This window comes from Parasteatoda tepidariorum, chromosome 3 (assembly GCF_043381705.1).
Source record: "Parasteatoda tepidariorum isolate YZ-2023 chromosome 3, CAS_Ptep_4.0, whole genome shotgun sequence".
In the NCBI taxonomy this organism is placed as follows: Eukaryota; Metazoa; Arthropoda; class Arachnida; order Araneae; family Theridiidae; genus Parasteatoda; species Parasteatoda tepidariorum.
In genome coordinates, this window is record NC_092206.1 from 27,693,793 (window position 1) to 27,710,038 (window position 16,246).

The 16,246-nt window shown below is 27.2% G+C and overlaps 1 protein-coding gene across 1 annotated transcript in view; it reads right to left on the bottom strand.

Annotated features, from left to right (window-relative positions):
• The window catches only part of LOC107450119 (nuclear pore membrane glycoprotein 210), a 59,433-nt gene that overhangs the window by 30,210 nt on the left and 12,977 nt on the right, over positions 1 to 16,246 (bottom strand). The window contains exons 7-21 of the mRNA XM_043041779.2: positions 15,192 to 15,320; positions 14,121 to 14,189; positions 13,923 to 14,029; positions 13,703 to 13,843; positions 12,736 to 12,876; positions 12,272 to 12,445; positions 10,661 to 10,766; positions 10,492 to 10,578; positions 9,172 to 9,320; positions 7,694 to 7,802; positions 5,545 to 5,604; positions 5,417 to 5,460; positions 4,974 to 5,047; positions 3,227 to 3,314; positions 1,709 to 1,901 (exon numbers count right to left, since the gene is read on the bottom strand). Of these exons, the coding sequence (XP_042897713.1) occupies positions 1,709 to 1,901; positions 3,227 to 3,314; positions 4,974 to 5,047; positions 5,417 to 5,460; positions 5,545 to 5,604; positions 7,694 to 7,802; positions 9,172 to 9,320; positions 10,492 to 10,578; positions 10,661 to 10,766; positions 12,272 to 12,445; positions 12,736 to 12,876; positions 13,703 to 13,843; positions 13,923 to 14,029; positions 14,121 to 14,189; positions 15,192 to 15,320 (1,671 nt within the window). The remainder of the gene's footprint in view (positions 1 to 1,708; positions 1,902 to 3,226; positions 3,315 to 4,973; positions 5,048 to 5,416; positions 5,461 to 5,544; positions 5,605 to 7,693; positions 7,803 to 9,171; positions 9,321 to 10,491; positions 10,579 to 10,660; positions 10,767 to 12,271; positions 12,446 to 12,735; positions 12,877 to 13,702; positions 13,844 to 13,922; positions 14,030 to 14,120; positions 14,190 to 15,191; positions 15,321 to 16,246) is intronic.

Consider the following 16,246-nt stretch of genomic DNA (forward strand, 5'->3'; position numbering starts at 1 on the left):
CGCGTCATTCCCTCACAACAATGTTCTTATCACCTGCAATCTTCTTAGAATAAAAATATTTTAATAAAAACTTTAGCAGTTAACAACTGGCATCATAGAACAAAATTGCAGCATGTTTCCATATTCAACTTAAAGAAGCTTTGCTGTGGAATAAATTTGAATGAATCAAACCAGGTAAAATTTTTTACATTTGTCATTCCCTCATGTCCTTTCTTAGAGTAAAATGAAATACAACTTCATTGCGAAAGTGGATAATTATATGTTGCTTTCTTGTATGAATATAATTGTGTGTGATTGATTTCAGAAATTAATTAGGCCTAACTGTTATTTTTAAATTTTATTAAATTTGTCATTCCCTCACTAGTGTATAAAGTGAGGGAATGATTCAAGATGAGTATATTATTAAATTTTTTGTGTTTAATCGTGCCAGCCAATTTTATTTCCCAAACCTGTAAAAACTATTAAATATATAAAACTAAATTATAATATATATAAAATGTACTTAGTATGTTATCACTTTCAAACTTGAGGTAGCTGTAACTTAGAGAAAAACATGTATTAAAATAAAATATTCCCTCACTATTAATGTCATTCCCTCACTTTTTAAAATGTGAAATTAAATAATTTATTTAAATATTAAGTATAATTTAAAGTATATATACTTTCTTTATAATGCCGTTACATATTTCTATTAATATAAAAAGTTTCAGAGCTTTTTATTCACTTTACTTTTTTGGGATTTCATGAACTGAAAAATGACAGTTTTCGTGAGAATGATCCATATACGAGGCCTGTCTGAAAAGTATCCGACCTTTGGCCAGAAAAAATATTTCGAATACCTGACGGAGTTGGGACCCTAATCCCCTTCAAAGTAGGCCCTTTGTGCTTCCACACACTTAGCCCACCGATTCTTCCACTACGGGAAACACCTCTGAAAGTCTTCTTTTGGAATGGTGTTCAGCTCTGTCGTCGCGTTCCGCCTTATCTCTTCTCTACTCTCAAAACGGGATCCTTTCAGTGGCGTCTTCAATTTTGGAAACGCAGGGGGCCAGGTTTGGGAAGTAGGGAGGTTTGTGAATGGTTGTAATTCCATGTTTGGCTAAGAAAGTGTGGATCAATTGGGATGAATGTTCAGGGGCGTTGTCGTGATGCAAGTGCCAGCTGTTCGCCGTCCAGTTTGACAGTTGTTCATCGGTTGAACCACTCCTTAATTTGTGTTACACCCATCGCTTCTTCTCCAAACACCTGTTGAATCTTACGAATTGTTTTGCTTTGAGAATCACCAAGCTTTTGACAGAATTTGATGCAGTATCTTTGCTCAATTCGTTCAGTCATCTTGGGAGGAAACTAAATCCGACGAACACTACGAACAGCACCTTACTTGGCGACCACCAGCCAGCGACTTGCACAAGCGAATGCGGTGAAAAAATTCAAACACGCGCATTAAGGTTCCTCCTTCCACCGTGCACTGTGGTGCCGCCTTAGAATCACTACTTTGCGAGGGAAAAATTAAGGTCGGATACTTTTTAGACAGACCTTGTATATATTAAAATTAGAAGCACAAACTTTGCTGAATAACACAAAAATAAAATAAAAAAGAGATCAAAACATAATAGAATGTTATGCATAAAAAATAGGTTATATAATTAATTTATAATGAATTAATTTAAAATTTCCCTGTAATCATTTATACTGTTGTCAAACTTACATCTTGTTTTTAATTGAAAATCTTTCAATCTAACCAGCCTCATTTTAGTTCCTTGATTGTTTGCTAAAGATGCTAACTTTGTATCAGAGAGATACCACTTGATATCAAAAGATGATATATTATGAAATTCTCTGCCAAACTTGTCCTTAACAATAACTTCTATCTCTAAATTTTGAGCACTATGAACAGCAATCTGAATGAAGAACAAAATAAAACACATACAATTAATTACATTTCATTTACAAAATGAAAGAATTAAAAGTAATTAGAAATAAAAGTAGAATGCATGCTATAAAGAATATGAGCACAGTGAAATGAAAGGTACAGCCTTATAAAAATTATTTGTAGATGAATTTCTATTTAATTTTGTATCAAACTATCAACATAGTCTTGGCTTATTTACAAGACTAAATGTCTTTGCATCAAATGTATGTCTAACTATGCATAAAAATCTAATGATTGTTTCACTATTTTCCATTGTTGTCAGTACATTTATATGGCCAAAAAATCGCAAGATAGGATCCAGTTTTCCCAGATTAATTTCCATATTTTTTTGGTTGTCATCAGCACAAAGTTAATAGAAGTCATAAAGGTATCGTTTTCCAGTAAAATATTATTCCATTCCATCATATTTAAAGGTATTTTATTTATTTACCTTCAATATTATTTTTCTTGCCTTATTATTACATTTTTGATTTTGATTGTTTTCTAAATCAAGAGTTTAAAACTAAAGGAGTTGTTTCTATATTATAATGCATTAGCTTATTATGCTACAATTTAAGATAAACTTATTTGAATCAGTATCTAAGCTTATTAATCATTTTAAAACTGCTATTTTGTGGTGTAAATTCCACTAATTGACTATTAAAAATTACTATCACCAAACTGTCAATTTGCACGCTCTCATTTTTCTGCGGGGCAAAAGATCTCATACAGTGCTACCGGTACATATTTACAGTTTTGAAAGACAACATTATTACGATACGCAAAATTGTTAACTTTAGTTATCCCTTTTGACGCTCTTCCAATGACTTTTCTATTGTTTTTTTCGATAAATAACCTTAAAAACGTTAAATGTACTTAAAAAAATCACTATTTCAGAAACTGTGTGGAAATGCGCAGTAAAGACTACCTTATTTGTGCAAACCTTATCGTAAATCTAAACTACTTTTGATCCTTTTTTATTGTTAGAATTTTTATGTTAAAAGGGATCTTTGTGTAAAAAATGTGATGTGATAAAAAAAAATTCCATGACTTTTACCATTGTTGAAATTAATATTTCAATATATCTAAATTTTTTTCTGAATTTAATAAAAAATTAGTTTTGCAATCTTTAATCTAAGACATTTAAAAAAAATTTATAACAATAATAAACATTTAAAAACAAATTCATTGGGACACACACAGCACAAATCATAATAATTTAACTAGTAAATATCGATTAGACAGGAAATTACGGCATTATGAAACATCAGTTTTTAATAATAAAGTGGGGAAAAATAATTATCAATAACTTACATGGTTTTCTGTACTTCTTGGACATTTCCCATGAACTGTTGAAAGAATGGGTTTCAAATGCATAGATTCAGGTTCAGAGCATGAAATTCTAAAGAAGAAAAAAATACCATAATTAAAACTTATATTCCTATTGAAGTTCAATTATAAGATTGTGCAAAATGGAGGAAAAACATATCAGTATAACATGTGAGTTAAGACTAGTTCATCAAAAGTGCTACAACTTTCTTTTTGTACACCTATTTTGAGCAATGGATTTGAGCAATGATATTAAATTAGCTATTTGTGTGAGCCAACATTTTTGTTTCAGTTTTTGTGTTATTGATTAATTAATAAATTTTAAAAAATGGGGGATTGGAATGGGGGAAATTTGAGAAAAATATTAGTTTTAGCTTTATATCAATGTCTGATAAAAGAGGAAATCAACTTTACAATTAAAAGAAAATTAGCATGCTTTATAGAGAGTTATATTTACTAATGGTTAAGCACTAAGTTGTTGTTGGTAAAATAATAAATTAGAGATTTTTTCACAATTTGAATTTTTGCATGTCGCAATAATATTGTACTTAAAATATCAAAAACTAAGTAGTAGGTTAAACTTTCAACTGTTACAACTGCCAAAAACACAACATAAACTGTAACAACTACTGAAAAATGATCAGGAATTCGTGAAATAGGATTGCAGTAGAGTTATTTCTTGAGTTCAAAATTCAACATTGCATTAAAAATATTGGAATTTGAAAGACGTGGAAATGACCCAAAAATGTTTTACGATTGCCGAAAAATATTGGGAAATGACGTTGATTTACTATGGAATCATTGTAAATAAATTCAGTCAAAAGTGATTACTTAAATCTGAAATTTGTGTGTCAAAATAACAGTAAAAAAATTCAAAATGTATAGAAATCACATGTAAATACAAAAATGGTTCGTATCTATGATGAAATTGAACAAAAAGTGATAACCAAAATTTAAACATTGCACATCAAAATATAATCAAATTAAAAGTGTTGGAATTCAAAAAATGGTTGAAAAAATGAACAGAAAATAGCATAGACTTACGATGGAATCGTCTCATCAAAAAGTAACACTTTATATGTGCAAATTGTGCATTGGAATAAGCATATTAGATTTTGATAAACCTTGGAGGAAAGACTTAAAAAACAATTGATAGCAGCCAATAAACGATGGGGAACTAATGTGTATTTAAGATGGAATTTTAGTGAATCAGACGCTTCAAAAATATATAACTTATATACATTATTTCTGTTCCCCCTTTTTTTTCAATCTTTTAACCAGATTAATTCCTCGATGTAAAGACAACAATCCTTAGAACAAGTGGAAAAAACATGCAACTCTTTACTGATCAGGTTAATTGTAATAATTCAGTTCATTTAGATAAACTGTTAAAATACAATAAGTTCTAAATATAATAAATATAAACTGTATAACAATAAAAAATTACAACAAACTGAAATGTTAAAATATGTAGATTGGGCAGTTTTATAATTACTCTACAATTAAAATTACTTTAGACATATTTAATATTTAAAATAAGGTTTAATAATGAAAAATAAATTTACAGCTTAATGATAATGTGCAAAAAATTTACAAAAACAAGTTGTGAGAAATTAGGAAGCTTAAAAAAATAATATTTTTCATTTAAAAACAATACATTTCTGCAATTCAAAATAAATCTCATATACTTAATAAAACTAATAACAATATGAGAAACAAAACTAGATCTTACTTGACCTGTGCTTCATTAACTGCAGGATTTTTATTAGAGTCACAGGGAAGATTACCAACTTTCAGTTTATATGCCTTAAAAAATGTAAACATTTCTTTTTTTAAATGTTTAATTACATGCAATACAACAGTTAAATATCAAATAAAATACACAATAATAATGAAAAGAATTGATATATTCAACAAACTTAATATTAAGAACATATAAAATTAGCATTAGCATACATTAAAAATTAGGGAAATCATTAATTTTCTAGAAATGTCACTAATTTATCTTCACACTCAAAGGAAGGATAAAAACTTATTTAAAGCAGCTGTATTTTTTTTAGGAATGACTTAGAAATGAAAAATAGAGAGGAAGACTGATGAGAACTAAAGCTTTAGATATTTAATAACTAAAGTAATTAAAAGTCTAAGGCATTAAACAGAAGAAAAAAATCTTACTTTTTCGCCATAGCTCTTACAAAAGGCATGAACTCTATGGACATCTGAAATATTATAAGTAAGTCAGTACTTGTGTTAAACATAATAATAATGTGTATATTTATGTATTAAAAGGTAACAGCAATTACCAGATACGTCAGATTCATTTTTCACCACAAAAACATCAACAAAATCATAATCTGCAATTACTGTAAAAAAGAAGAAAAATAAGTCTTAGCAGAGGGAGACAAAAATATAATTGAAAACATATTCAATCAAGATCTTGAATACAATGGTTAATCAATATCGTAAACTAATTTATGAATTGCATGTTATGTTAATCAAATAAAATATTTCTTTTCATATATTTAAGGAAAGAGACGTTCTAAAAGTTCTCGTCAAAGCCCATAGCCCCATTCTAAAATAAATCATTATAACAACACTCCTATACCAATTCGAAAAGTTGGCAATTATATATAAATGCTGTGTAACTATAAAAAAACTTTCAAAATTTAACATGTTCTTCAATATAGGTACCAAATTCTATATATACAAACAGCACAGTTGCCAAGAACTTAATCAGCTGGAACAATATAACTTTTAAATGTTTAATTGATAGTATACATAGTAAATCCTCGGTTAATCCGAGCCCCAACTTTTCGCTTTAATCGAGATATCAAATATTTCAAGGATTTTTTTTTTGGCTTTATATTCATTTTAAAACTATAGGAAAAAACACCCTTTTTTTCAATGATGATCATAAATATCATCAATAAAGAAAATGATGATGACAATAAGTAGCATTGAAAATTGACATATAAGAATCTCCCTGACAGGTGGACTAAAAGCAATCGAAGGTGCGATTGAAAATATAGAACAGAAAACACCCCACCAGTAATCCTTATTAAAAAAAAAACATTAAATATTGCAGCAGAAGACACCTAAGTAACATAAATCAAAAACAATTAAAGACTTTAAGAAAGAACTCACTTAAAAATAATATGAATTTGATGTGTTAATGTATGTTTAATTTTTGCATTTTAAAAATATACAATTTGAACCATTTATTTTATCTATAATTTTTGCGCTGACTGAGTTTTTTGGCTAACTTAATTAGTCTAGGTAAACATTAACTTGGATAATCAGAACTCTACTGTATTTTCTAGAGAAAAGCAATTTTATTTGATATCTATATTTCAACACCTTACTTCTATTGCACATACCATTTTGGTTTTTTTCTTCTTTAAATATCATGATGTTATTGGGTTGTTTAGAAAGTAATTTCCTTTTTTCACAACAGAGGACTTAATATTTTTTAGCCAGCTTCACACCTAGGCCGCATAATCAATGCAGTATTCATATCAATATATAAGCCTTGTAAATGATGCAGGGCTTTCTTGCAGAAAAAATAAATTGACTCTACACCGTAGTTTTTTGTTAGTGCTTTTCCAAATATGGAATGTTAATTAGTTGCATTTTTGGTACATATTACTTTTCTACTATTGGAAATGTAAAAATGCTGTTCAAGGAAAGGAAAAAATTATCAATATGTATTGACAACAGCAACAGGAACGCCAGTGCAAAAACCAGCTTGCAAAATTTTAATAAATTAATTTTGACGTTGATGATGCAACCCGTTCTGAAAGGTAAGTTAAAGCTGATTAGAAACAATGAAGGCATTAATTGAAACAAATGGGCTACTCATGAGATCAAATTTATCAAATTCGAATTTGAAATGCTTAAGTTTATGGGTATAAGGGTTCCTCATGTTCTTACGGAAAATGTTGTGTCATTGTGTTGACACCTGTAATTTGTTTCTCAAACATCAAGAAAATCATCCATTCTTGACAAGCTCTTCTTTACGTCACTAGAGATGTGAAATCAACAATGCTCCGGCCACTACCAAATGTTTGAAATAGTAAAACCTTTACTTTAAAAGAGGTCAAAAATCACCTGGATCAATTTTTGTGAGAAAAGGGCAAAAGTTTTACGAGCGTGAAATCACGCATCATAATTTGCAGAAAGAAAGGAGAAAATAAAAGGAAAACAAAATATTCAAAATAGAGTTCTTACAAACTAAATGTTCTATTATTATACAAAAAAACTTAATTTAAAACTTTTTTTAAATTTGTATTGTTTTTCACATCAACAAATTCAGTCAGAAAATAAATGGTTTCCAAAATTACGTAAAATTAAAGGTTCTTCTAATATGAAATTCATAAGACAGGTAATTAATTAATAAAATTAAGTATATCTTTTCTGCCTTCAATAAATAATATGTGATGAGCATTCACTTACCATCAACAAAGTGAGAAGAACATGTTGGCCAAGGCCTTGGTCCGCCTTCAAAAATTATATTTAATGACGAACCAACTGCAATTACTGCTTCATTGCTTGGATTGACAACCTAAGAAAATTAATTTTAAAAAATTTGAGATATATCTGAGATATGGCTCTTAATTGCATTATTAAGTTGATTATCAGTTTTGGGTGAATTATGCAAAAGAAAATAATACAAAATATTTCATTTTAGAAAGAAAAAAAAGCATCAGTTCAGTTTTAACAAATAAATTTGATCAAAACAAATCCAGCAATAAAAAAAAAGCTCTAAACCCATGACAGCTTGAATTAGATACGATATACCCAACAAGAAGTATCTTAACGAACACTTGTTTCCTATCTCATGAAGAGTCAAGTCCAATTGGAAGGGAAACTTAATTCCCTTGGAATCAGTTTAACTGATTACCGATTTGAAAATAATGAGAAATATGAATATAAATATACTTCTATGTCTATATGTGTGCTCAATTTGTTAAAAGAATTATAATTAAAAAAAAATAACCCAAAGAAATTTTCTTGAATAGTTTACAATTTATAAGCTTATTTATAAGCTTATTTTAAATCCAAAAATAAATATACTTGAAAAAACTTTGTTGACGAACTAAGTCTTTCAGAATCATCTTCTATTAAGTCATTCTAATAATATCCAGGATTTTAGAAAAAAAAATCTTGACTTTTTAACACTTAGATACCGATTAACATTTTTATTAAAGTGATATACAGATCCCTCACTGTGACTTGTGTAAATTCAATCTCCAAATCCTAATATTGTGATTGATATAAGCATATTTTAAGAATCATACAGCATGAAAGGAATTAATGTGAACCATACATTGTGATTTAAGTTCAGAAGTCACATATTGGAATAATATGATGCATGAATATAATGAAGTTTATATAACACAAACCCAATCTGTAAATAAAATTCACATTCTTATAATTTTTTAAAATACTTAAATTAACTTGGGAACCATGCATTGTGATTTCCAACAAGTATGTCTCTTACTCATAAAAATATAAACAAATTGTTTCAAAACAATACATTTATTATTATTAATTAAACACATCTCTGAAGAAAAAGATGGTACATTGCATATGGATCTTTAAACAGAGAGTGATTACACAAGCACATGGAACAATATAATAATTTTTAAAAAAATTTATGAGATTTACTCAATTGCCCATTTTTACTTATATACTTAATGCTCATGGCCTGCCAAAATTGCTGCAGATAAAATGCAGTTCATAGAAATAATATAAAATTGTTATAAGTGCATTGAGATAGCAAGTTTATAAATATAACATAAAAGTAATTGTAATAACTATACTGTACTTATACTGCAAATGACACAGGCAGTAATAATAAAATTATCAATTCAGATATAATTTGTAGCTCCTGAGGATTATTAAATAAAATATTTAAATTTGATACTAACTCTCAATTTCTTGTAACATGCCACTATGGCAGCTTTCTTTAAAGATACATCCTCACGTTCATATTTTACACGTATGCGATTAAAGCCTTTAGCAACACATTTCAGTAAAATGTTTCTACAGGCTGTAGGTTTAACAGGTACATTGATATCTGTAAAAAAATAAATTCATAATATGCAGAGCGCTGGAAAAAGAGAATATTTTATAAACAGATAAAATATTAATGAAAATTATATAAGTTACTAATTATTTCAATCGATATCATAAATCACAAAAAAAAAAGATTGAAAAATTGATTTGCTCTTTGAATACATTTAATTTGTAATGTTTAGAAAATTTTTACAAACATTAGATCATTAATGTAATAAATAGCAACAAAAAAATTTTTAAAAACTTAAAATTTATTTTTTTATTCAACCTTTTATAAAGTACTATACAATAGTATGGCAAAACTAGCTGCAGATAAATAATAAAATAATATGAAGATAAAATATTAACTCTATAGAAACACTGCAACCCCGGAATATTTCTTATTTCAAAAATGAAAGTATATTTTAAATAAATCATGAAATTGTACTATGTCAATGCAAAATTTGTACCAAATTTTTTTTTATTATTTTATTTTTATAAATGCATAAGAAAAGTATATGGAAGCATAAATTTGCAATATTTCAAAAATGTTCATAATACAAAGATAATTTTGCGTCAGCTGATTTTTTTTTTTTTTTTTTTTTTTTTTAAGAAATAAGCATGTTTAAAAACTGTTTTATGAAATAAATATTTAAGGGTTTAAACAGCAATGACATCGCAATTTTTATATATATTTCAGTAAGTGTATGTAGACATGTAGGTGCAATACATTTATAATTTATTTATAATTAAGACAGAAAAAATTAAGTAAACAAAGTTACCAACAAACAAAAATTAAGCAGCAGTTAGAGAATAAGTAGAGTAATTTAAAAATCTAATTCTAGTTAACTAGCTATGAATATTCTTTTAAGAAAAATAAATCATAAATGTAAAAAAAGATAAACTTGCTTCCATATCATCCTAATTTTTCAAAACTTCAAAAAATAGTTCACTAAAAGAACAGTTTGATATACAATATAGCTTGAAAATAGAGAATATCAAATATCCTACAATAACAATAATTCAAAGTTTTACTAAAATAAATTATTTTTTAACAACACATATTGCTGTAAAAAATTTTAAAAAATCATCTTCATAATTAAAATTAAATCTCATCTTTTAAAGCTTTGAAAAAGTTTTAACATTTATATTTGGTAAAGCTTATATAACTGAAGAAAAAAAAATAGTCATACCTGTAGCTTGAATAAACTTTTGTAATTCATCAATTTCAACCATTAATGGAATGCTTGAACAGTTTGTAAACAATTGAACTGTTTTATCTGCAAACAAATAAGACTTATTAAAATAACCAGGAAAATTAAAAAATTCAAACAATAAGTAAAAATAAAAGAAGAAAATTACCGTATGAATAGCCAAACATAGCAACAGGCAAACTTAAACTGCCATTCAATTCAACTTCTACTTTATCAGGTAAAATTTTCATATCAATAATGCGTTCAACTGATACCTACAGGTAATAATAGAAATAATTAGAGTTAAGTATAATAACAAGGTGGCCAGAGTTCCAACAACACAGAAAATCCCTAGTTTTCAGAATTAAATACTAAGAATTTTACAGATTTTCATGATTTGAATTAGCCTAGCTTTAATTTCAGTTTCAAAATTTAAAAGTAAATTAACGATTTACAATAAATGCAGAAAATATTTTAACAGTAAAATTGCTCACTTTTTCCATCTTAAATTATTCACTACCTGATACATTAAAGTTTCGTAATATAATATAAACAATAATTTCTGCTGTAAATGATTCCTAATTACTTTTATGAAAGTTTTATTACTTTAATAAAACTATATTACTTTATTAAAAGTTTTATTACTTTAATAAAATTTTTATTACTTTAATGAAAAGTCTTGAGTGGGAGTTGCCACTCTTGATAAATATATTTTTTATATAACTTGTACATTAATATAAAGCGCAAAATAATATTTATGCAAAATTGTAGCAAAAATGAGTATAAATAAAGTCAAACAATATGAATAAATCAAAAATAAAAGCACAGAAATTGAAATACTTTATTTTAGGTTCAATAAACAAGAATATTCCTCAATGTCTAAATATAAAATGACAATAAGAAAGTAAGGATATAAACACTATGCATGATTGCCATAAACATTCAGAAAAAAAGTCCTTGATTTTAGCAAATTTACCTGACTTTTTGCTAGCAGTTATATAGTTGCCACTGCATCACACTTGCCACTGAAGTTAAAATAAAAAATATTTTGTTATAAAAATTATTGCGGGATCAACATTTTTGGAAAAATCTCACATTTGGTACCTCTAACAAATTCTTTCTAAATAATATTATAGGTATTTTAGTAAAATTCCCAGACTTTTCCAAATTGATAAAAATCACTGACTTTTCAGAGTTTTGTGGTCACCCTGCTATGTGATTAGAAAAATTGCAATTGTTTATTTACTTTCTTACTGCTTTTAGAGCTGAAATTATAGCATGTTTATTTCTGTACCTTTATTTGTACCTTATTCACACGCAGAACAAAGTATACACTACCCTCAATTTGAAATTGAGATAAAGCAGAGTTCAAGTTTGTTTCTTTTTATAATACTACCACAGTTCTGTATATTTGTAAGTCTGACACAAAAGATACGCTAAGATTCCATATGATATGAAATTTTCATGTATTTAAAAAAAAAATTGTATACAGCTATAAAAAAAAACATTGTATACAGCTCACAGCGATAAAAGAGATAATACTGAACATATTATTTCTAATGACTAAAGACTGACAACTAAGTCAATAGATGAAAGTTCAGATAAAAAGCAGAAGGGTTGCTACATAATATGAATTAAATAAGACATCAGTTCAAAAATAAATAACATGACACTCTTAATTTGGCATTATTCTATGCTTTAAAAAAATAATAAAGGAAAATGTTAAAGAAAAAAGTAATATTTATAGCAACTTGACTTAAAATAAGAAGAAAAAAATTACTCTTCCAGATCCAGTAAATGTAGGGAGATTAGCATCAATAGCATGGACAAAAAAGCTGCCAACACCATAAGTTGTAACTTTTGCTTTAGGTTCATCCTCGAGATACACTGACTGAACTGATCCTAAGTGATTATCTTCGCTTTTCCATTTGAAGCTACCTGTACCACCCATAGCCTAAAAAATAATAAAAAAAATTGAACAATAATTAAACAAGTGTCTGTTTAGTAGTGGAGTACATAAATTAGTACAGCGAGCACAGAATTCAATAACTTCACAATAGAAAATAAGACACAGCTTTTATGAGGAGGTAGAATGCAATTCCTTTTTTAAAAAAATAAAAAATAAATAAAAAACTTGCTGCCTTTGGATATTTTCAATTCAGTAACTTCATAAATTACTTACATTCATTAATATTTACTTACAATTATAACTAAGCAAGGATTTATAACATCAATAAAGTTTACCTTCAAGAAGATGGAATATACTGGCTTGGTTAAAGGATCCCACGGTAATAATGTTTCAGATGGTATAACTTTTATACTTTCATATATTACAACATCCTGTGATCCGCTTACACTTGGCTCAATCTTTTTAATAAGACCATCCTAATAGAAAAAATAATTAATGCAACAATGCATTTTGAAATTCTCAAAATTAAAAAAACAAAATCTAATAATAAATTGCATATAATACAGTGAAATCTGTTCCTCGGCAAATTAATCTGAATGATCAAGTACCAAACTGGCAAATGCAATTTACCATTTTTTCTAGGTAAATCATGATTTTGTTGTCCCACTGATGAGCAACTTACACAAGTTCACTAAAAAATTTATTGCCCTATATTTCTTTAAGAACAATCTAATAAATTGCACAATAATTATTAGTAAAAATAAGTCATAATTATTACTGTATACTGAAAACTATTTTCATACACAGCATGTAATCTGATTTTCCAAACAATTTTTTAAGTTGATAAAAAAATCCAATTTTCTTTCTAACAACAATATTTTTCACAGTATGTGGTTTAAAAAAAAAATCAGAACTTCTCAACAGCAATAACGTTATTAAATATTGATAACAACAAAAATAAAATACATACTATGCAAATAAAATACATACTATGTTTAATTTCCCGCCTGTTTAATAGTTACTACATTATGGTAGCATTCCTTTATTAGCAATTATATAATCAAACAAAACTTTAAATTGTAGATGCTTACTTAAATCCCACAACAAAAAGTTTTTTTTAATTTTATTTGAAAGAAAGTATACATGCGACAACCAAACACACTATATAAAAAGTAAATTATAATAAAATATAAAATAAATATTAACTAATAAAACTTTTCCTCATGATAACTGAAAGTAAAACATTTGAAAACTAGTAAATAAAAAAAAACTTTGTTTTTTTTTCCATCAAGCTATAGTTACCTCATCAGTAACACCTAAAAGTTGGGCTGTAATTATACAAGAGCCTGGTATAAGAGCCTTAATTTCATGATATGTCCCATTTGGCATCAGAGATTTAGCTTGAAAAAAATTTGAAGGGAATTGCACTGATACTCGCACATCCTAAAAAAAAAAAAAGATATTGTTTAATAAGAAAAATAGTCAATAGCATAAAAATAAATACTAAATGGATCTTACTAACTTTAGTCAAATGAATAGGATGACTGTTTCTATCATACAAATTAACAGTAACATAGTAAAATTTATTCTCCTCCAAACTCCACTTTTCTCCAGGATGAACAGATAATGCTGAAATAACGATATTTTAAATATGAATTATGGTTTCCAGTGAAAATTAACTGGTAAAATTATAAAAATTCAAAGCAATTATATTACTTACTCAGATAGGAGGGAGGGGTAACATGGATAACACCAGAAGGCAAATATGCAATTTCCTTGCCAGTAATATCTAATAATTGTTCAGGAAAAACCTACTACGTTATTATATTTATAACATTTCACTTTTACAATATTTTTCCAGTGCAAATACAGGAAAATAAATGATATGGTAGCAAATTTACAATCGAATTATAAGTTACCATAAGGATGTTTATTAATTACAAATATTTTGCTTTCATTACAAATGAAGATAAAGAATAAGGAGGTTCAATTTATGTCCATTTTAACAGAAAGGTCAATTGTATCACTGTTTGTTACACTTTGAGGATTACTAAGTTTTGTAATAAATATGGTGGAAAATTGATTCTCAAGAGTTTTTATATTCGTGGAAAAATGGACTGTTCTTTGAAAAAACAACTCCCAAATGCGAATGTTTTTTCTAAGAGTCAGTTTTCAGGAATCCTTTCTTCCTTCTTGATCTTAAAATAAGAAAATGATCACTATTTTAATTCCATTTAAAGCGTAGCTTAAATGAAAACAGACCAAGTGGTGCTGCTACAGAGATGTCATGCATTTTAAATCTCTGGTTATCTCAAAAACATTTTCTTAACAGCAATGAATTAATTGATCTTATGAAGCCTTGAATCCCTACACACTTAATATTGATGTAACCCTTTCATAAAAATTATTTACACCATTTGTTCTATATAATGTTTGCCATAAATAGCAGAAATGTAACAATAAGTGCTCACATTACATTCACCTTTCGCCACTAAAAGTTATATTGATGCATGTTGTTCAGTTCATCACATAAATCTTACTTTAAATCCTCTCCTGCAATCTGCTGTGCACTTACTTTTAAGAGTGCCACTGTTATTGTTATTGTAGTTCTAACAAGCACAAGGCAACTTTTATACAAACAGTAATAGTAATTAAATTTTTAAAACAACATTTAAATACAGGCGAAAGTTAATTTGAACATGTAACTTTTACAATTGAACTTTCAATATTACATTCCAATTTAATCTCAAGTATTTTATAAGTTTAATAGTTTTAGAATAAGAAAGGATACATTTGTCTTTCACAGCAACATTTGTAACTCCATACTTTAAAGCTGTCACAGTTGGAGTTTGATCATTTAACTTAGCAATGGATTTATCAACCACTTCAAGATAATATTGGTCAGATGGTAAAGATATAGCTAAAGAAAAATAGAACATGTATTATTAGTATATGCATGAAGAAAAAAATTTGTAGCCAGATTTGAAGTTGATCTGGTTTGAAATATATTTAATAAATTAACTAAAACAAACATTAACAAAATAAACATCCAACACCAAGTCATTTTGGATCTGTTAACTGACATTCTACAGATATTTCTATTGTTAAAACACATAAAATATTTTACAATAAAAAAAGAACTCTTCACAAATTATTTTATCATAAAAACGGACAAATCACAAAACATTTTAATTTAAAAATGGATCATTCACATTATTTTACAATTTGAAAATAGATCCTCCACAATTGAAAAATGAAGTGGATGGTGTTTTTTTAAAAAAATGGATCCTTCACAAATTATTGTAATTTAAAAACCGATCCTTCATAATATTTCTCACATTTTAAAACAGACCCTTCATAAAAATTCTTCTGAAAAATGGAGTGGATGACATCTTTTATTCAAAAATAAAGCCTTCAAAAAATATATTAATCTAAAAGTGGGTCCATCACAATATTTTTAACTTTAAAATAGACCTTTTACAAAATTCTTTAGAAAAATTTATTGGATATAGCCTTTTATTCTTACTTTCATATGTAACATAAAAACGTATTCTTCACAATATTTTTCACTTTTGGTTGACATCCTTTATCCATACTTTTAAAACAACTTCTTGAGATTTTTTTTTTCTGACAAAAATAGGTCTTTTGCAGAAAGACAGTTCAGAAAATTTACAGTTCAGAAAATTGTATGTAGATGTTTCACAAGCACACAAAACCAGAAACTTCAACAAACAGAGTCTAAACAGACCATTTACTTTTGTAATTTGGTTGAAAATTACAATAACAGGACCGTATTTTCACAAAATTATCAGAAAATTTTTCATAAAAAGTCTGGAATAACACCAA